Source organism: Berghia stephanieae, chromosome 7 (genome assembly GCF_034508935.2).
Source record: "Berghia stephanieae isolate SIO BIC M18660-M18661 chromosome 7, UCSD_Bste_1.3, whole genome shotgun sequence".
In the NCBI taxonomy this organism is placed as follows: domain Eukaryota; kingdom Metazoa; phylum Mollusca; class Gastropoda; order Nudibranchia; family Aeolidiidae; genus Berghia; species Berghia stephanieae.
The window spans coordinates 23030616-23053752 of NC_088366.1; the positions used below are offsets into that span (position 1 = coordinate 23030616).

At 37.8% G+C, this 23137-nt stretch overlaps 1 protein-coding gene across 1 annotated transcript in view; it reads right to left on the bottom strand.

Moving 5' to 3' along the window:
• Window positions 1–878: 878 nt before the first annotated feature.
• LOC144976902 (protein O-glucosyltransferase 2-like) overlaps window positions 879–23137 on the bottom strand; it is a 63613-nt gene continuing 41354 nt past the window's right edge. The window contains exons 6-10 of the mRNA XM_078921474.1: window positions 7252–7489; window positions 5919–6128; window positions 4264–4353; window positions 3454–3567; window positions 879–2095 (exon numbers count right to left, since the gene is read on the bottom strand). Coding sequence (XP_078777600.1) covers window positions 2072–2095; window positions 3454–3567; window positions 4264–4353; window positions 5919–6128; window positions 7252–7489 — 676 coding nt within the window. The 3' untranslated portion in view covers window positions 879–2071. The remainder of the gene's footprint in view (window positions 2096–3453; window positions 3568–4263; window positions 4354–5918; window positions 6129–7251; window positions 7490–23137) is intronic.

The window sequence follows — 23137 nt, forward strand, 5'->3', positions numbered from 1 at the left end:
AAGTTAGCACTATCTAAGAGTAAGAAGTTGATCAAATTATATATATATAATATATATATATATATATATATATATATATATATATATATATATATATATATATATATATATATATGAAAAGTTAACTTGTGCGTTACGAAATACACATTTGGTTTCTTTGGAATAAGTGTAGCATTGATTAGCTCATCGAATGAGGTGATGACTAAGTCATATCATACTGTCCCTTCAAAACATTTTTTTTTAATGGAGAAGAATTCTCGCCATTTAATTGACATGTGACCAAATTTTCATTGCTTTCAATATAAGTTATTGTCAAGCGTCCTTATTGTTCTAGCACTTTTACCAAATCCATTAATCTCTATAGTCAAGTACTCATTCTTATCTGAGTCGAGAGAAGTCATGCATTTACCCAAATATACAATGCCGAGACCAGAATTTTGTCATCCATCTGGTTATTGATCACACCCAACTTTGCTCATTTTAGTTAAAAGGCAAGATACTGTACTGTTAAGAGATCAACACCACAGTCAATGTAATCCTACTGTTGTCCTATCAACTCTATTCTATCCGAGTTGTGCTATATCATTTCTTTTGGTTGAAGTACAAAGCCTGGACACATTTTACTTCATGAAAATAATTTATAAAATGTGACCAAAACGGTATTATGTCGAGGTGAACCTGACGCTTGAAATCTAACTTTGATCTCTACTGATAAGACATGGGTTAAAGTTTTTAAAAAACACTGTCATTGAGAAAAATGACATTTATTTTTGTGGTCAACTTTTTAAAAAACTCTTATTTACTAATTCTGATCACTCAGTCTTTAACCCTCTCCTTACCAACTACAGTAAAATCGAAAATTCGTTAAGATTCAATGATTTTGTTTTTTATTTTTTAGATTTGTTTTGTACTACATCACAAAATTTGAAGACAAATCTTTGTTATAGCCATGAGAACCTAGAATGTTGTTATGTTAAGCTTGTTTTGTTGCACAAAATCATGTATAAGTATCCCGTATTGTTTCTCAGTTTGAGTGTAAAGAAATCAACTTTTTTGTGTTGGTAGGTAGGACAATGGGGATGATCCATGTGCTCGAGGTCATTGGTTACCTTGCAAAGTGTGCTCAAAATGACCCACATAGAGAAAAGTGTTCACGGTTTGAGAAATATCCAATGTCACAATTGGTCATTTTGCTAAGCATGACTCATGGGTATGATTACAGCTTTCATAAATAAAGCAGCATGTTTACATTTATTGAGAAATGTCCAATCCGTGTACACTGACAAATCATGTGATCGATGTCTGGTTTGACAAAAACACAACTACAGATCGCTCTCATTCAGGGGAAATTCGTGCGGCTATGTGGTCTTGTGGTATGACACTCACTTCAGTTGGAAGATCCTGGGTTCGAGCCTCGCTCGGCGCATAATTGAGTCCTTGGAAAAGGCTCTTTACTCACATTATCTCACAGTACTCGGGGGGTAAAATGAGCACCAGGCAGTTAAAAGCGTTGTCTCTGTCCAATAAAATTGTAATATCGCCTAACAGGCGGAATGTCTCATCCTACATGCTAAGTGTTACTGTTGGCCAGGGACCCCTTGTTAAGCGCTTTGAGCACGTTTAGTGGATATTGCGCTATATAAAAGCTCAATTAAATTAAATTAATTAAATCCTGAAAATGGTCGGTAAGGGGAGAGTTAAACTCAATTTTCTCCATTTGGTTCATTCTGACATAATACCAGAAGGTCACAGTGGGTTACAAATGATACTTGACAGGAAGGCAAATGGGATGACATCACAGGGGGTTTGAATGATGTGTACCTATTTGCAGGTCTGATACATCAAATTGTTATGGGCTCATTGTTGTAATGGAAATACATACTCTCAAAACCAATGCAAAATATTGTATATAACATCAATGTTAAATAATGCCCATGATTGCTTTCGATTATCAGACCTGCAAAAACATAGGGTTTGAATGAAGATTTTGAAAGCACCATATTGAAACAACAATGTGTTGGTTTGAAGACTCCAATGTATAGTCACAATACTGGAGGTCACTTCAGAAACATCACAATTCTTCACGTTTGGTTTTCTGAAATAGAAATTAAAAAATTGATAAAAGTTGTCCATGGAGCCGATGTTTATCCTGATTATTTTTTGTGTGGTGTTCAATGGACAGAAAAAAATTGCTTGCTGTCCTTTGGATAGAATTATAGTCCATCTACACAGCTACCCATTCACTACTTGGTTTAACAAGACGGATAAAAATAAAATAACTTTGCTTATAAGGGGGAGCCGATCATTACCCTGATTTTTGTTTTATTAAATTAAATTAAATTAAATAGAATTCCCTTTATTCATCCCATAGAGGAAATTTGTCTCTATGGTCTATCCCAAGGGAAGAGTGGAATAGCCCAGGCATCAGCCGCAGTGCAGCGCCGCAAATTGAGCTAGGGCGAGGTGACTTACTCAAGGTCATACAGCGCAGTGGCGGGTGATCAAACTTGGGGTATGAAGCAAAGACCGTACCGCTGAGCAGCGGAGCAACCATTAATTGCTACCCTTTGGATAGGAATCTAGTCCATCGACACAGCTACACAGTCGCCACTTGATAGATAGATGGGTTAAAAAATTTTTTTTAAACCTTACTTATGAGACGAGAGCTCTACCCACTGAGCAATCGCTATTATATTGTCACAGTCTGAACTCATGTAAACATTTGAATTTAACACATCTTATGTAAAGTGCTTCACACTGAGCAACTTGATTGGAATACGGACCAAAAACTCAATATATACACAGTACACGCTGCTATTGTTTATAAATAATATATTTGTCAATCTGGAGGATGAGTTCATAGAAAAGTACAAGTACTTCGATAGTGTAAGTAACTGTAGTGAGAGTTTCATTTGACACAATATGCTGCTATTGTTTATAAGAATAAAATTCATCAATCTGGAGGATGAGTTCATAGAAAAGTACATGTACTTCGATAGTGTAAGTAACTGTACTGAGAGTTTCATTTTAATTAAAATTAAAACATCATTGTTGAATTTTTAGCTGTCTTTCCCATTTCTCTTCTCTTCATTCTACCTCTTTCACACAATGACACACAAACACACACGCACGCACACACACACACACACACACACACACACACACACACACATTTTCATTCATAACTGATAGTTAAACTATTTTGTCTCCTCAAAGTATTATGATGTACTACTTACAGGAGTTACAGTTTTTTTCCGAGGCATTCTATAGCTGTCTTTCCCACTTCTCTTCTCTTCATTCTACTTCTTTCACACAATGACACACAAACACACACGCACGCGCGCGCACACACACACACACACACACACACACACACACACACACACACATTTTCATTCATAACTGATAGTTAAACTATTTTGTCTCCTCACAGTATTATGATGTACTACTTACAGGAGTTACAGTTTTTTTCCGAGGCATTCTACAGTTACAGGCTTCATCTTTCTGTTTGACTAATTCAAAATCCTCCAGGCTATCGTGTTTCTTTTTTAAAAGCTTGGAATATTCCTGAAAATTGAAACAGTAATAATACATATATATGTATTTATCATCATCATCATCATCATCATCATCATCATCATCATCGTCATCGTCGTTGTTGTCATCCCCATCATCCTCATCATTATTATCATTCTCGTCATTATTGTGATTATTATTGTTACCGTTGTTGATGTAACAGTTGTTGTTGATATTGTTGTTGGCAGCGTTGGTATTGCTGGTGTCATCTCTTTTGTATTGTGGTGGTAGTAGCGGCTGAATCAGCATTAGCAGCAGCAGCAGCAGTAGTAGTAGCAGTAGTAGTAGTAGTAGTAGTAGTAGTAGTAGTAGTAGTAGTAGTAGTAGTAGTAGTACTAGTAGTAGCAGAAGTAATAGTAGTAGTAGTAGTAGTTGTTGTTGGTGGTGGTGGTGTTGCTGTTGTTGTTGTTGCGGTTGCTGTTTTGGTGGTGGAGGTGGTGTTGTTGTTGTGGTGGTGGTGGCGTGGATGGTTATGTCGGACTTATCTTACATTATTTATTTCCAATTATTTATCTGGTTACATGTTAAAATGTCGGCTTTTACCGTTGGAAAAAGAGACCAGTTAAAACGATGCGTCTCGTGATTCAAACTTCGCTACTACAGTCACTGCTCTTTTATTAAAAGCATAAGATTCGATGCCTGGTCTGGTAGAAGTAGTAAAAGCTAACTCCTCCTTTGCACACTTACTTGAAACAGTCTAGCATGGTAACATAAAACGTCCACTGGTTTCAATTTGGATCTGACGTATTCTTGGGCATTTTTGGCTATTTGTTGAACCTGGAAGTGGAAGCAAATTATAACATAAATATCAATGAGTTTGATCATATCTCTCTCTCTCTCTCTCTCTCTCTCTCTCTCTCTCTCTCTCTCTCTCTCTCTCTCTCTCTCTCTCTCTCTCTCTCTCTCTCTCTCTCTCTCTGGGTCAGACAAACACACATTCACAAGCATAGACATGCACACATATACACATAAACGATTAACACTGATCTTTATCAGCGTAATATCTGAATATTCGTTTTTCTGAAAAATTAACCATGCAAAGAAGAAGACATGCAAATCTGCCATTAAAGATCAATCATTCTCGTATTTTACACGGCAACTATATGGCAAAGGGCGATAATCGCAAGTCGACCAATGAGTAATAAAGCGGAAAAGTAAAGAAATGTGAATAAGACATCTTTTTAACCGACGGGTACATATATGCAGGTCTGACATCCGAACCTGCTTCTGGGCATAGTTTAACATTGTTGTAATGGACAATATTTTAGGCCATATTTTGAGATTTCCATTACAACAATGGGCCCATAAGGAGTTAGGTTGTCAGACCTGCAAATAAGTGCACATCGGTTTCAACGTAAAATAAATGGCATTCATTTTTTATGAATAAAAGAGAATTATTTTGATCTTGACTAGCCACATAAACATTAAATTGAAAGCTTTGAATGACATAATCTGTTTATAATTTTAGGCAACGACTATTAGCCCCAAGTTTATTCAAAAGAGTGACCTACCTTTGTGCATGAATATGATCGCCATATTTAGCAAACGAATAGAACGTGCCAATTTCCCCGAATGTTGGATAACGCTTGATTTAAATCTATTATTGCGCTTGTGAAAAACCATTTATAACATAGAGAGTAAGAGCGGTAATACATAATCTGATTTAATTTAAAAAACAAAAATATTTTTTATTGAACTTCTGTACCAATGATATCTTTCATTTCTCCCCTTTATTTGTTCAACCTTAGATGCACATTTTAGCAGGTCTGATAATGATGGCATTATTTAACATTGCTGCAATGGACAGTATTTTGGTGTTGATTTGAGAGTAGATCCATGACAGCAGCGAGCCCATAAGACTAGTTATCAGACCCGCAAATAAGTATACGTTTGTCCAAAGAAAAAAAAAAGAAAAACAACAACAATAACAACAAAGAAACTACAAAAATATGACGGATTTATTGCTCTGGGTTTTCTTGTGTGGCTATGTGGTCTAGTGGTATGACACTCACTTTCGGATCGGAAGGTCCTGGGTTCGAACCTAACTCAGCGCATAGTTGAGTCCTTGAAAAAGGCTCTTTACTCCCATTCTCTCACCGTACTCAGGTGTAAAATGAGTACCTGGTTAACAGCGTTGTCTCTGTCCGAAAAAGATTGTAATATCGCCTAAGAGGCGTCATGTCTCGTCCTACATGTTAAGTGTTGCTGTTGGCCAGGGACCCCTCGTAAAGCGCTTTTGAGCACGTTTAGTGGATATTGATCTATATTTAAAAAGCTCAATTTTGTTTTGTTTTTTTCAAGAAAAAATTATAAGCTCATTTTCTGTCATTCCCATAAATTACCTCTCTATCATTCTGACGAGCCCACTGGATCTTTTTGATGACGTCATTGAGGTCATGGGCCAGTGGAATGTAATGCGTGTAGGGCTCCAATTCACTGTAGAAGTGTTCATAGTAGATAGACTCCTGCTTGAAGACCACCGAGTCGCCAGCCAAGAGATAAGGGAATCTGTAAGCAGCCACCGTGCCGTCGATGTTCAACTGGTATTTCGACTGAAATCAACGAAAAACATTAGGCTTCAACAGTCATGACGTCACTTTCCTCGTAATGACGCATGGTAACTTAGTAACTGGCTCTAAACTATCGGAACAATGGCGGACGCCCATATGAAATATTTCTCTGACGAGCATAAAAGTATATCTAGAGGAGAAAAACATTATAAATATGATAATGTTTTGACTTTTATACATTCTGATCACATGACATATGAAAAGTTCTAGCCAGCATGAAGAATAAAAAGTACCCATTTTCTTTGTTTAGAACCAGGCTGCTCGCCGTTGCTGGGCGACGTGACATCAGACTAGTGAATCCAATAACAGACTAGTCAACTCAAACAAACAAACAAAAATATTAAAAATATCTATCTAGATATAACCGTATATAACTGTATCATTTGTATCTCCAAATGACGCAATACAATCTCCGGAAAAAAGACAAGGCTGCTTTCACCAAGAGCGTCTCTGTCAGGAAGAAGAGAATACACTGTTTCACTGTATGCAAAATGGATTTCCTATGGGCGTATAGTCGAAGTGTCTAATCACAGGCTCTGACCCTTGAACCTAGTTTAGGTAGTAGTGTTCTGGCCTTTACAAAAAGTGAAATGAATCAAATAATCATATTTAATTGGTTTAATACAATATGTAATATTTAAACCGGCATTCATTATATGAAATTACATTTTCCATTTATTTTCTCATGGTTACAAAGCATTTAAGTCTTTCTGCAACATTTTGTTATGATTTCAGAGTTTCTATTTATCTTTACAATAAGCATCATCTGCAAGTAATCTTAGCTTTGTCGATGAAGTTAGATGTTTATAAATGTTGTTAATGTAAATTATGAAAAAAAAAATGATCCTAAAACTGTTCCTTGGGGTTATCCTGCTTTTACCGCCATTTCGTTTGACAGCGATTGGTTACTATTACCGTGTGGGTCCTATTTAGGGGAACTGAATTATCCAATTTGTGATTGTCCTGAAATTCCGTACATTGTAAGCTTTATTCAAATTTCTTTATAGTCTGCTATATCAAAGGCTTTAGAAAACTCTAAAAGTATTGACTTAATTTGGCCTTGTTTACATTACGGGTTAGGGGTGGTTTTCAGTTGTTTGCTTACCTTGAAAAAATCAAAGAACGAGACGTGTTTCTGGATGGGACCGTATTTGTTCTCATCCTTGGGAAAGAAGAACATATTGGTGAGAGCAGCGTCAACAAAACCGGGATTCTTTCTGGAAAGCTCCACTAGATGGAGCCTTTCTTTACGACTGTCTCTCCCTCTCCAGAAGGCGACATTTGTCTTGTTGACCCACTTGGGTCCGGTGTTGGCTTGAGTGGAGAAAATATCCAAGGACACTCTGAGGAGAATGAGCATAGATTAAATGTCAACGTGGGGACATTTTTATTTTTACTTGCGGATTGTATAAAATCTGAAAAGGTGAGAACGATGTTGAGCCACATACATTTTAAAAGAAAACAAAACAAAACAACAACAACAACAACAAAAACCCACACAAAAAATCCCGCCCTTCAGTAGGCCATCGTCAAAGACACGTAACCTAGGCATTGTATGACGGAATACAGTACTCGTTGGATTCTAATTCGCTCTCGGGAGAAGCTAAGAAGCTTTGCTGAAATCCGATGCTCGTGTGAGGTAACGACTTATTATATATGGATAGCGTGGCGTATCGCATTTCGTGCTGGAATTTGGCGTGCTAGGTTCCAGCTAGTAGTAGTCCTTCAGAGCCAATGGGCCCATGGAGCCGGAGTTTATCTCGGTTTCTATAGCGTGAAACTGACGATAGCAATTGCATACACCCTTTGGATAGGACGCAAGTATATCGCAAAGTACTTTCCGCCAGATCTTACAGAGACAGCTGCCAATCACTGCTGGGTGGACAGAGGGGTCGGACACAAATCTAGACTGCACCCGGGATCGATCTCGGTCCCTTTGCGTGTGAAGCGAGTGCTCTATCAACTGAGCTATCCGGTCCCCCAATCAAGCGAGAACTGTATAGATAATCCATTAAACAAACGCTTGGTGTCATAAGGAATCACCCATGTTGTCCAGATGAGCAAATTGAAGGTGAAAACTCTTGCTCAAGGGGGGAAAAAACAACTAAACTAAACTAACAAACAAACAAACGAAATTAATTATTTGAAGCTGGGTTTCACTCGGGACATACAGATCGCATGCCTAGTGCCAAACCACAAACCCTCAAAGAGTTACAAAATAGTATTACACATATTTTACAGATGACTAGTTATTATTAGTCGTTGTCGTTGGAGCACGTTGTTGTGCGTCTTAATTAAGCTACAGATTTTTTACTAAAATATTATGAGTGTAAACACAGAACATTGCAAGGGTAAAATCATCTAATCATGTCGACGTAACTTGCAATTGGATTCAATAGTCCGATGTCACGTCGCCCAGCAACGGCGAGCAGCGTGGTTTTAAACAAAGAAAATTGGTACTTTTTATTCTTCATGCAGGCTAGAACTTTTCATATGTCATGTGATTAGAATGTATAAAAGTAAAAACATGATCATATTTATAATGTTTTTCTCCTCTGGATACACTTTTATGCTCGTCGGAGAAACATTTCATGAGGGCGCCCGCCATTGTTCCGATAGTTTACAGCCAGTTACTGAGTAACCATGCATCATTACAAGGGAAGTGACGTCATGACTGTTGAAGAGTATGAATAGATGATACCGATCCAAAAAATATGTGTTCCCGGCGTTGTTTCCTTGGCTAAGGCGCTTTAGATACATTATCCGACTCGATTCAGGTCTAAGCGAGCACCTGGCTATAGGCATGATTGGATATTGGTGAGAGTGCTAATACAAACAAACACAAATTACATGCAGGCGACAAGAACTGTATAGAAGGAATAAACTTAACGTCACTGAGATCTTTGTTATTCCACTTAGCAAGCCATTTTTATGAATAGTTACTCACTAAATTTTATCAGACTATAAACGTTCAAGGTTACACACAGTTTTGTGTGTTGGTACGTTATTTCCGGCTGGCGGATGTTGTGAATATCTTGACTAAACGTATAGCATCAATAAACTGGACATCTTTTATTTCCAGGTGAGCATTGTGAAGCGTTTTTTTTTTCATGATAAGTCAGTGAAAATACGTTTTGCAAATGATTTATACTAGAAAAGCCTTGAATAAACTATCTGAAAGAGGTTGTAAAAAGACAGTTTACCGTACATATTTAATTATAATTCATAATATATTGCCGGTTTTTCGACGGTTGAAATATCCAAATAATTATATACAACAAGCAAATTAAATGTGGACAATACTGACGTGTTTAAATTGGGTGTTGGCTGCCAGCTCCAGCGGAGCGTGGTGACAAGACAAACGTTCTCCTCCATTAGGGTTAAATGAAGCGAAATGCAATGCTCAATTGGGAATATTACATATCATCACCTCTGCCATACTCGTAAGATTTAAAAAAAGGAACGTGTTTTTTTTTTTAACTTTTGGCCACAAAACTCGTCCTTCAAATATCGATCGATTAAAATGACCTTCGTCTTGGCACAAAAAAAAAAAAAAAATAAAAACAATTCTCAAACCTGGGACTTCCAGGGAGTTCTCGGGTTAGAGAATATTTGACAAGAAGAAGTTCGTCTTTTTAAATTTCTTTTGTCTTTTCTTTTCTTTTTTAGTTTTTGTTTTTTGACCAAGTGGTTATTGATCAGCACTGACCCACAGGCGCTGGCGCCCATTGGTCAGTACTGACCAATAGCCCTCGTCTTTTTTAAACTGAAGACTCAGGTTTGAGAATTGTTGACAAGATGAGGGTCTGTAGTATAATCCATCGATATTTGAAGAACGTGTTTTATGGGCAAACTTTCAAAAACGCGTTCTTTTTATTTTTTAATTTTTGTTTTGTTTGTTTTTAAGGGTTTTACGGCGCTTGCAACACATTTAGGTGATATCAGCGCCAGTAAAAAGGAAGAAAATGGGATAATAAAAAGTTCTAGAATTACAATTAAAGCACCCAAGAAAAAGTAAGACAAAGGGGAACTGAGAACAAATAGGGATCAGATGTAGATTCCAAGAGCACACCACCAATGTACTTAGTTTGAAATCACCTACAAGTCTCATCCAGACACAAGCACAAAATCCAACAAAGAGGAACACACTCAAATGCTTACATTATACATTCAAAATAAAAATAATAATACATAACAGAGAGATGATTTACAAGGAAAAAAATATCATCTCCCAAAACAATAACTGCATTTGACTGTTTCCCTCCCAGCTAGGATTCCGGCCAGTGCCAGGACAAAACCAAGTAATCTCATTCCGAGACAAAGACAGAAAGCATGTTGGATAACAGATGTAAGGGGATAGAAGACACAGTATGTACCTCCCTGCCCGCTATGGGAGGTCAGGATCCCCACCCAGTTTTAATTTTTAATTCTGTTTTTTTTTAAAGACGACGACAGAATTGGAACAAAAGAAAATCAAAGGAACAAGGTAGGCAACTCATGCGGTATTTATAACAACAAAATAGTAAAGACTGGGATACATTCCCGACAAAATACAGAGTGTTTATGTGTTTCGTTTATATTCTATTTCATTCATATTTTTTATATTTTCTTGCTTTTTTTTTTGGGGGGGGGGGGGTCTTTTTCCGGAGATTGTATTGCGTATCCCATATTATGTGTTAGTGTGCGCCGTTTGTTTTTGTTTGTTTTTAAGGGTTTTACGGCGCTTGCAACACATTAAGGTTATATCAGCGCCAGTAAAAAGGAAGAATATGGGAAAGTAAACAGTTCTAGAATTACAATTAAAGCACCCAAGAAAAGGTAAGACAAAGGGGAATTGCTTCAAATAGGAAACAGATGAAAGTACTTAGTTTGAGATCACCTAAAAGTCTCGTCCAGACACAAGCACAGGCCCCAACTAAGAGGAATACACTCAAATGTTTACAAATTATATATAATACGAAAATAAATCATAATACATTTCATAACAGAGAGATTATTTACAAGGAAAAAAATATCATCTCCCAAAACTAACTATATATTTGACTGTTTCCCTCTCAGCCAGGACATCCGACCGGGGCCAGGACAAAACCAAATAATCTCATTCCAAGACAAAGACAGAAAGCAAGTTGGAAAACAGATATAGGGGGATAGAAGACACAGTGAGTACCTCCCCGCCCACTGTGGGAGGTCAGGAACCCAACCCAGTGTGCGCTGTTTCATCATTTGGAGATACAAATGATACGGTATCATTTTTAATGTGAAACGGTTACTATATCTAGATCAACCAACGTTAAATTCCTCTTCGTTGGCCGTCCATGCTGGAACCTGACATGACATCTTGTGAACTGGAACAGTTTTTACTAGTAAAGCATAACAGCAATCTCGAGTGCTGGGTGGGGATCCTGACCTCCCATAGTGGGAGGGAGGTACATACTGTGTCTTCTATCCCCTTTTATCTGTTTTCCAACTAGCTTTCTGTCTTTGTCTTGGAAAGAGATTACTTGGTTTTGTCCTGGCCCTGACCGGATACCCTTGGTGTGAGGGAAACAGTCAAATGTAAAGTTAGTTTTTAGGAGATGATATTTTTTTCCTTGTAAATCATCTCTCTGTTATGCATTGTATTATGTTTTCTTTATAGTATATACGATTTGTAAAACATTTGAGTGTATTCCTCTTAGTGGGGACCTGTGCTTGTGTCTGGATGAGACTTTTAGTAATCTCAAACTAAGTACTTTGATAGTATGCTCTTGGATCTACATCTCTTCCTATTTGAACTAATTCCCCTTTTGTCTTCTCTTTTCTTGGCCACTTTAATTGTGTTTCTATAACTTTTTACTATCTTATTTTCTTCCTTTTTACTGGCGCTGATATGACCTTAATGTGTTGCAAGCGCCGTAAAACCCTTAAAAACAAAACAATAAAACAATCTCGAGTGGTATCGTTGTTACGCTCAATCTTTTGAAAAGAGCCAGAGCATCATTTCTTTTAACCCTCTCCTTACCATCCATAGGAAAATCGTCACATTCGTTACGATGCAGCCAACAATTTTCTTATTCTGATTTCATTTAGTTATGGTTACAACAGTATAACATAAAAAACTCGACATTGTGTTGCAGAGCTCATTTTTCTGAACAAAATACATAATAATATGCTCGTTGCTAATCGGTTTGAAAAATCTGTTGTTGTGTTGGGTGAGTATGACGTTTTGGGGTAAAATTCTGAAAATAGCTGGTAAGGAGAGAGTTAAACAATTATATTATAGTAGGATACACCACGATTCGATCTATTGATATTAAGACGTCCGATCGTTTTACACACACACACACACACATACACACACAGGCACACACACACACACACACACACACACACACACACACAAAGAGGTATAAAGACAAATAAAATTATCAGAGTAGGCTTTCAGGACAACTCATACTCATACAGCTAACAAAGACCTTTTCTGTCTACCTTTTGGATAGGACGCTATTCTATCACAGGGTTATTTCCGCCACATTTAGCAGTCTAAGCCATTTGCCGAGTGATAAGAGGGATCAGAGAGAAAAAAATCTGTGTGGCTATGTGGTCTAGTGGTATGATACTCGCTTTCGGATTAGAAGGTCCTGGGTTCGAGCCTCGCTCGGCACATAGTTGAGTCCTTGAAAAAGACCCTTTACTCACATTCTCTCACCGTACTCAGGTGTAAAATGAGTACCTGGCCGTTAACAGCATTGTATCTGTCCGAAAAAAAATTGTAACATCGCCTAACAGTCCCGCCCTAAATGTTAAATGTTGCCGTTGGCCAGGGACGGGACCACTTGTAAAGCGCTTTGAGCACATTTAGTGGATATTGCGCCATATAAAAGCTCATTTTTTTAAAAAAGTGCATCTATTTGATTTGAGCCATGGTGACCATAAAAACTATGAAATCAATCGGAAAAGATACGAATGTTTATATTGTACATTTTCTCGAATATCACCACGCTCCATGCGCTTCAAATTGTATAGCAAACTCTATGTGGCCATTCAAGCAATGATATCAATATTAAATCTTCAATTATGCTTTGGGCGCTTTTAAAGAAGACGGAAAAATATACATAAAAACACGATTTGACATGAATCATAAAAATAATAATAATATAAAATTGTTTACAGGGCGTTTCTATCAGTAATGGGGTGGTCCCCATATTCTACGCGATTCACAATGCCAACAATCTGGATGTTTTTGCAAACACGGTCTGTCTCTGGCAAAATAGACATTTCTCACAAAAATAATAATAAATCATACATTTCAATAAATGTCTTTACTATGAAATTTTAAGACGAAAATGGAATAAATTGTAAGTTCATTAAAATACAAATAGAACATGATGAAATATGAATGATAAAGATATAAACCTGTTTACGGAGCGTAACTGCATTTATTGTTGTTGGTTTTTGTTTTGATTTTTGTTTTTTAATTTAATGTTTCATTCCCTGCCTTGACATTTGTAAACTCTCTCTCTCTCTCTCTCTCTCTCTCTCTCTCTCTCTCTCTCTCTCTCTCTCTCTCTCTCTCTCTCTCTCCCTCTCTCCTATCTATCTATCTATATATATATATATATATATATATTAAATATATATATATATATATATATCTTTCTCTCAATTTTTTTTTCTTCCTACATTTGTTTAACTGGAGGAATTTAACATTTGATCTGACCTAAAGCATTATGCGATAATCTAGCGCCTTATTCAACAATGGTAGCAAGCAGCTATTGCTACTAAAATCGATATAAATAATAATAAACTACAGCTCCGCGAGCCTGGTGAATTTTTTTTTCTTTTTTCTAGCTAACTTCTCCATAAAAATACATTAGCCTATGCGTTTGAGAAAGGGGAGAACAATTTTTTTAAGAAGAAACAAGACATGAATATTATTATATATCAGAAACCTTGTATATATTTTGTTTGTAGTCGTTGTTCGATAAAACCTCTTAATCCAGGTGAATTAATTCTATTATAGCGAGATAGATGACGGTTAATAAAAGGCTATTTATCACTCGTACCCTACATATTACACGGGAGATGAACGATGGTTAAAGAGTGGCCCTATGAAACCACGGGTAGGGATTACAGACATAAAACGTTGGTGGGAGGGGGGGGGGGGGGGCAATCAATGGCCATTCCCACCTATTTTCAACTAAAGTTCCGACCTGCTTTAGACAAAAAAGAAAGCAATTTTTAAAAAACATTATTTTGGCCAGCAAACTCGTCTTTCAAAAATCGATGGATTAAAATGATTCTCATTTTGTCAAAATCCCTCAAACCTGGTAATTACGTTAACTCCTCGGTTCAAAGAGTTTTTGATAATAATATGAGGCTCATTTTAATCAATCGATATTTGAAGGAAGAGGTTTCTGGCCAAAATTTTTTAATATTTTTTTTTTCAAAGTACGGCAGAGTTGAGCCTATATCTACCTGCATTTTGTAGTTATTTGACAAAATCTTTTTTTTTTTTTCATTCTGCTCAGAAAACTTCCTACTTCATAATAATAAATAGACATATTTTTCTCTCCTATTAGCATAAAACGGTTCTCAATTTGCATTGTTGTCTTAAACCTAAGAATTTTAAATTTAAAGAATTTTTTGATGTTTGGCACGCTGGGAGTCATCTTAAAATATATATCTTATTAAGTAAACGTTTCCTAGCCAAAATGAGAAAAGGCAATATTTTCATTGTAGACGGCAGTCATAAAAGGGTTAGCTGGGCGTAAACCGGTTTTATAGGCAATAGATATCCAAATCTTGTCATTTATTAGTAAGGGGTGGTAAATTATTTATCTCGCGCTGTTTGGTACCATTCCCAGGATTAATGTTATTTGGCACCATCCAAGCAAAAGAGTTATGCGATTTGGTGGCCATTATAAAAAGGTAGTGGCGGTCGTTAAAGGTGTGGCTTAGTAGTATTATCTAGTATTATTGGGGCCCGTGGGTACCTATGTGTGTGTGAGAGAGAGAGAGAGAGAAAGAGAGAGAGAGAGAGAGAGAGGGAGAGAGAGGGAGAGAGAGAGAGAAAGAGTGTGTGTGTGTGTGTGTGCGTGAGTGTGTGTGTGTGTGCGAGAGAGAGAGAGAAAGTGAGTGAGGAGGGAAGGAGAAAGAGAGATAAAATTAGGGAAATGTCTATAATATGTGTGTGTATGTTTTTTTGTTTTTTAAGGGTTTTACGGCGCTTGCGACACATTAAGGTCATATATGCGCCAGTAAAAAGGAGAAAATGGGAAAAAAGTTCTAGAATTACATTTGAAGCACCTAGGAAAAAGTAAAACAAAGGGGAACTGGGAACAAAAAGGGATCAGATGTAGATTCCAAGAGCACACTATCAAAGTAATAAGTTTGAGATCATCTAAAAGTCTCATCCAGACACAAGCACAGGTCCCCACTAAAAGGCATACACTCAACTGTTAATAAATCATATAAAATATGTATACAACACATAATACAGTGCATAACAGAGAGATGATTTACAAGGAAAAAAATACCATCTCCCAAAACTAACTTTACATTTGACTGTTTCCCTCTCAGCCAGGGTGTCCGGCCAGGGCCGGGACAAAACCAAGTAATTTCATTCCAAGACAAAGACAGAAAGCATGTTGGAAAACAGATAGAGGGGGATAGAAGACACAGTAAGTGCCTCCCTGTGCACTATGGGAAATAAGGAATCCCACCCATGTGTTTGTGTGTGTGTCTATGTGGGTGGGTGGGTGTGCGTGGGGGGAGGGGGTGTGATACGTGTCTAAGTGTGGGAACGACTTTGAGGACGTGTGAGAGAATAATAGACAGTGGATTCACATAAAATCAACATTGTTAAAGTCAACATCTGCTGAAAGTCAACATCTCTTTTGGGCTCCAATTTTTTGTTGGTTCTTTTTCTAAATGTGTACCATTGGTAGCCATCTGGCAACAAAATTCCGGGAAATGAAATCATACGTGTGGTCTGTGCTTCTTTATGGCAGCGAGTGTTGGAAGATTAACAAAGAATGTGAACGTAGAATAACTGCAGCCGAAATTTGGTTTTATAGACGCATTCTTAGAATCTCATGGAAAGATAAAATAAGACACGAGGAGGTATTAAAAGAAATTGGAGTACGACCAACTTTGGTAAACACCATCAGAAAAAGACAGTTAAAATTTCTCGGACATATTTATAGAAAAAAAAAGGAATTGAAAAGATTGTACTTACGGGTAAAGTTGCTGGGAATAAAAGAAGAGGGAGACAGAGGATAGATTACATGGACAATCTGAACGGATTTATTGGTGGAGGAGGAACAGGAATCGAGCTATTGAGAAGATCTGAGGACATATTATTATATGGTTGGAGGGACATGATCGCCGATGTCTGCAACAGGCCTGGCACTTGATGGTGATGATACCATTGGTATAATGGATAAAGTCAACCAAACCTTCTGGCCAGGTGGTGGTGTCTTGACTAGGATTCCACTGTACTTAACCTCCAGCAGAAATCTTATGAACAATATCCATTGACAAAACACAATATTTATTATCATAGAAGTCCCTAATTGGATTCAATAGTCTGATGTCACGTCCGCCCAGCAACGAGCAGCTTGGTTCTAAACAAAGAAAATCGGTACGTTTTATTCTTCATGCTGGCTCGAACTTTTCACATGTCATGTGATCAGAATGTATAAAAGTCAAAACATGATCAGATTTATAATGCCTTTCTCCTCTGGATACACTTTTATGCTCGTTGGAGAATTAATTCATAAGGGCGTCTGCCATTGGTCCGATAGTTTAGAACCAGTTACTAAGTTACAATGCGTCATTACGTGGGAAGTGACGTCACGACTGTTGAAGCCTATTGATGCATTGCCTTAACAACAACAAAAAAGAAAATCATAACATCCGCCAGCCGGATATAACGAACCAAAACACAAAACTATGTGTAACCTAAAACGTTTATAGATAGTATGCAGATGACGTCACTCAGGCCTTTGTTATTGTTTTTGCCATCCGCTTTTGTGAGTTGTTCTCACTAAACTGTATTAACAAGACTATACAAGTTCATGGTTACACAGAGTTTGTGTGTTGGTCCTTTATACTTCCGGATGGCAATGTTGTGAACTCCTTGGCCAAGCGCATTCTATCTAGTCTGATTGATAGAATTTAGTGAGAACTACTCATAAAAATGGCTAGCAAAAAAAAAAAAAAAAACAATAACAAAGACCTGAGTGACGTCAATTTCGTTCTATGTATATATCAATGGCTGATTATATTTTAGGGAGTGGTAATTTGAACTTGTCCAAATCGCCAAAGAGTTATTTAAGCCAAATTGTCCCACGTTGTCCGAAACCATTTAGGGAATGTGGCTAAATAGGCCCAGGGTAACATTTTTTTTTTTAATTGAGTTTTTATATAGGCAATATTCACTAAACGTGTTAAAAGCGCTTTACAAGAGGTCCCTGGGCAACAGCAACATTTAACATGTAGAACGGAACATGACGTCTGTTTGGCGATATTACATTTTTTTTCGGACAGAGACAACGCTGTTAACGGCCAAGTACTTATTTTACACCTGAGTACGGTGAGAGAATGTGAGTAAAGAGCCTTCTCCAAGGACTGAACTATGCGTCGAGAGAGGCTCGAACCCAGGACCTTCCGATTTTTTTTTTTTTGTTGCTTTAGGTCTCTTCCAACACAATTGAGGTTATATGAGAGACCGCTGAAACAAAAAAACAAGCAATCTAACAAAAATAGTACAAATGTAAATCAAAATCATAACCTAAAGATATCATAAGCTAAATTATAAATAACCAAGAACAAACAGGCAGAAGATTTACAGAAAAAAAAATATCCCCTGTCAAAATACAATCACAAACCAAAGAAGCAGGATAGGCTAGTAAAGAGAAGAAGAAACGACATCACTATCGGATCGTACACCCATGCGAACATCATAGGTATATGATTCAAGGGTGATGCTCCCATCCAACCACCCGCGGACCTTCCGATTCGAAAGCGAGTGTCATATCACTAGACCACATAGCCGCACAGGATAATTTAGCCAATAATATCATGATAAAAATTTGAAGAAAAAAACAAACAAACAACACAACAAATGGCATGCCAATACTGATGATAATGATAATAAAGAATAATGACTGTGCCACAGGACTACTTGCCTTATGACAATTCTTAACCACACCATTATAAATCTTTTTTTTTAAAGCTTATGAATACCACAATTTGTTTTTTAATTCGTGGATTTAAATGTTGGTTACAAATAATTCATACTTGTATTTTATCATCAAGCCATCATAAAAAGTGTTGCTCTGTGGTTTTAACTTGAGTGGTTTTTTATTATGGCTGGGGTGGAAATCTGAATTGACCAAAGCCGCTCTCCCATTGGTTGAAATTTTCCAATAGCCCAAATAACCCAAAGCACGTCTTGGCACTATTTGAGTACTATTATTGTCGAAATAATTATCTAATTTGTTTACAATAAATGCTTATAAAATGGTTCTAAAGCAATGAAGAAAAACACACTCTCCTATACCGTGGTTCCACCCATTTTCACACTTGCACTGTGCTCAATGAGTTTTACAATGATTTATTCACCCTCTTTATGAATTCACTTTATTTTCCAAAAGACCTCAAAGGAGATCCAATTGTCTCAGCCGTAGAACTGCTCAGTTCTTGGAGCACAATCCTCACTGGAAAAGTCAAATCTCCAGATGCTGACTTAAGCCGTCCTTAAGAACTCACTGTAAGTCCAGAAGACCGCACCAGTGAGAACGAACTGGACGGCTTGAAATACATGAAATACGGTAAAGCCCCAGGTTGGTACAATCTCCCTATAAAAGCAGTCAAATATTCCAAAGAGACAATGTGTGCATTTTAAAATGGACTGTGAGAATGTTACTAAAAAAGTCACAACCAGCTATGGTTACATTCATGGACTTTACAGCAGCGTTTGAGCCAAATGTTCCTAGACAAATCCTTAAAGCAGTATGATGTTTCCAATATTTAATATAGCAAGTGGTTGTGATAGAATAAGAAATCCAGAGATACATTCTCCCAGTAGCGTTTATTGCCGGGCTTATGTACACATTTCGCTCGAATGACATACCCGGCGCCGGCATTACTACTGGTTCCCCTCCTCATGAGGTCACAATCAGTTCAGCGGCCTTGAAAATGCAGACGACGCTGCTTTCTTGACCCCAATAGGAACAAGCCACACAACGACTTACTACAATCAGTCAAGGGTTCAGAAAAGATGCTGCGATAGAAATATCAATTCCTATGACCAAAGTCATGCATATTCATAAGACAGACCGAGTCTTATAAACGAAAGAGGAAATCGCTGATATGGGATTCAAAAACATATGTGATCGCTATTCACGTGACTTTCCTCGCCTCTCACCAGGGACGCTGGTGTGATGGTGGAAATATTAAAGGGTCCCGTTTAGATTCTCTTGAAGATAAAGGTGTTGAGCAAAAGAAAAGGAAGGCGAAAGACGAACAGCGTGAAACTCGATGGCAATTGACTGGAAAATGTGCACATCTTCCTTTATCTTGGCAACTGTTTCCAAAGCGACGGAGATGATACCGCTGACGTAAAACATAGAATGAATGAAGCCCAATCTGCTTTCAGCGACTTCCACCACTTATGGCGAGACAATGGCCTTTCAACATCAACGTAAATCAAAGTATGTCAATCAGCTGTGTGTTCCTCCTTAACGCATGCCTGTGAAGCATGGGACCTTAACAAAACAATCATCAAAACACTCAATTACTTCAATAGCAGATGTCTCAGTACAATCACCAAGGGTGACATCCACGAACTCGCAGCAGACACTTCTTTTGACCTCATGCTCGCAAGAGACGCCTAAGATACCTTGGGCACATCCTTCGCATGGAGCCTAATCGTCTAGTGAGGCGTACTCTTATGGCACTCACCAAAGGAAGTTCAGTCTATCCAGAGGGTTCCCTTTTCATGGTCATAGAAAACTAAAGTCTCTCTGAACTTGAATGTTTGGCCAAACACAAACGGCGCTGGACACGATTAGTTGAGGGTGTAAACTGCTCATCATAACAACTGTGTCTGTAGCATGTTTTTGTTTTTGTTTTTAAGGGTTTTACGGCGCTTGCAACACATTTAGGTTATATCAGCGCCAGTTAAAAGGAAGAAAATGGGATAGTAAAAAGTTCTAGAATTACAATTAAAGCACCCAATAGAAAATAAGACAAAGGGGAACTGGGAACAAATAGGGATCAGATGTAGATTCCAAGAGCATACCACCAATGTACTTAGTTTGAGATCACCTATAGGTCTCATCCGGACACAAGAACAAAATCCAACAAAGAGGAACACACTCAAATGATTACATTATACATTAAAAATAACAAATATAATAATACATAAAAGAGAGATGATTTACAAGGAAAAATATATCATCTCCCAAAACAATAACTATGCATTCGACTGTTTCCCTCCCAGCCACTACTCCGACCATGGCCAGGAAAAAAACCAAGTGATCTCATTCCAAAACAAAGACAGTAAGTACTAGTGCGGGGCGGTCCTTGGCAAGCTTAAGGACCACGGTCCTACGGTCCTTGGGAAATGAACCGTTCTTGAACCGTTAAAGACCGCTACACGATGAAAACCGTGGCCTACAGGAGTAAAACACACGGAGTAGTCACACTCATTTCAAATTGTAACCTAATTAGAGAAGAGGGGTGATGCCTTCTTTATTTGCTCACCGTACTTCATTGTTACTTCGATAATTTAATAAAATTTGAAATTTATCCCCATTAACGGAGATAATGGCATCGCCCAAGGCGTTGATCGAGTTGTTCGTGGCGTTGATACACACACGCAACTCCTACCCCCCCCCCCACACACACACACACATTAGAGGGCAGCGAGCATTGAAGAGTAAGAGAGAGACGTGAAGTTATAATAAGAGGGGGTGGATGAGGTGATAAGAGGGGTCGATGGTGACTTTTCGCCAGATCTAACAAACTCAGCTACCCATTCATTGCTGAGTAGACAGGGATTCAGAAAAAAATCGACTGCACCCGGGATCGATCTCTGGCCCTTTGCGTATAAAGAGAGTGCTCTATCAACTGAGCTATCGGGGTCCCCAAATATTCTATTGGACCTTTTAAAAATACAGACGTTATAACTGTTTTTTTTGGACGGAAGAAACTAATGAAACTCATATTACTTGATTAGTTAAAACACCAAACGAAATTTTAATATTATTGTATTATTTTAAATGACAACAATGCGATAGAAAGGAGTGGCGACAAGAGATGGACAAAAGAAAACAAAAAATCAGACTTGCAACTTGCTAGGTTCGACACACACACACACACACACACACACACACACACACACACATCTTTAGTAGTCACATACATTTCAAACAATAACCCATTAGAGAAGAGGGGTCATGCCTTCATCATAGATCATTGTCATTGCGATCATTATGGTGTAGTAAATTTTGAAATTTACCCCGTATAATGGAATCGTCCAAGGCGTGCGCCTCCTGTTCCCCCCATCTCACACACGAAAGGGCGGTTTGCGGAGTGGAGGGAGGTGGTCGTCTGCCTCTATGGTCGTCTGTGTCGTTTAGTGTATGGCAAAGGGGGGTGGGTGCGATTAATTAAGTGGGATGGGTGGTGATTGGTGGAAGATAGGCAAAGGACCGAGGCAACGAATCGCTGGGGAAGTAGTATGGCGCGAGACCGTTGAAAGGTGATAAGAAGTGAGGACCGCCGGCGGTCTTCCTCTTTGGGACTGGACCACGGTTCACAGCTAAAAGACCGTGGGACCGGTCCTCGGTCCGGTCCTCAGCGCGGCACTAGTAAGTATGTTGGAAAACAGATATAAGGGGATAGAAGACACAGTATATATCTTGCTGCCCGCTATGGGAGGTCAGGATCCCCACATTGGTGTCTGTAGCATCGCACCTTGTAGGTGCCCTCCTATCATAGTAGAATACAATATGTATGTGAGTGTGCGCGTGCGCATGTGTGTGTGTGTGTGTGTGTTTGTGTATAGTCACTCCCCAACAGGCCAAATGATACCAAAAGTTCGCGTTCCATACGCTGAAGGTTCAATGCCCCCCCCCCCCCCCCCCCCCCCCCCCAACCCCAGCTTTCCACCATTTTTATTATTTTTATTTTATTTTTGTTTCGGTATCATGGATTGTTTGTTGTTGTTTTTTTGCACTATATATAATATATATATATATATATATATATATATATATATATATATATATATATATATATATATATATATATATATATAAGCACTCGAAGAATCCAGAAGGGCAATTTATTTAAAGTACTCTCCCGAAGGACAAACAGCTCGGGCCAAGTTTTCCGATCGTGTCTGTGCTTGAAACGAGAAGAATAAACATATAAAGGGCCCAAAAATAACTCTTTAAAACGTGTTCCGTAATGTATCCAAATATAAAAATTTAAATTACAACAGCCTATATAAAAATTCAAAGTACGACAATTAAATTAAAAACAAACAGCCTCTGTCATTTTTCTAGAACGACCTTAAATCGGAATAATCTTATCTTTCATTCTTTCTTTACAGCCATTCAATGGTATCCTTTTGTCCGGCCTTTAAAGCACATACAATGCAAGCAAACTCCATACAGTGCATACACGAAGGCATATAGATTCAACCAATGCAAATTTAAGAGAGCTATGCATACACTATCTACGTGTACCATCGTGACATAAAAGCAGCTTTCAATATAATAATTTTTTGAAAAAAAAAAATTAAAAATCTAAAGTTATTTTTAAAAAAATATAATATAGATAATAATAAAATAAATGAATAAATAAATAAAATAAAATAAAATAAAATAGAATAACAACCCTTGCCCAGACGTCCGATTAAAATCTATTGATCCTAGTTGACAACTCGTTGTTTGGTGGATTATCAAATTCCTTCATGGAATTCCTGGGCGACA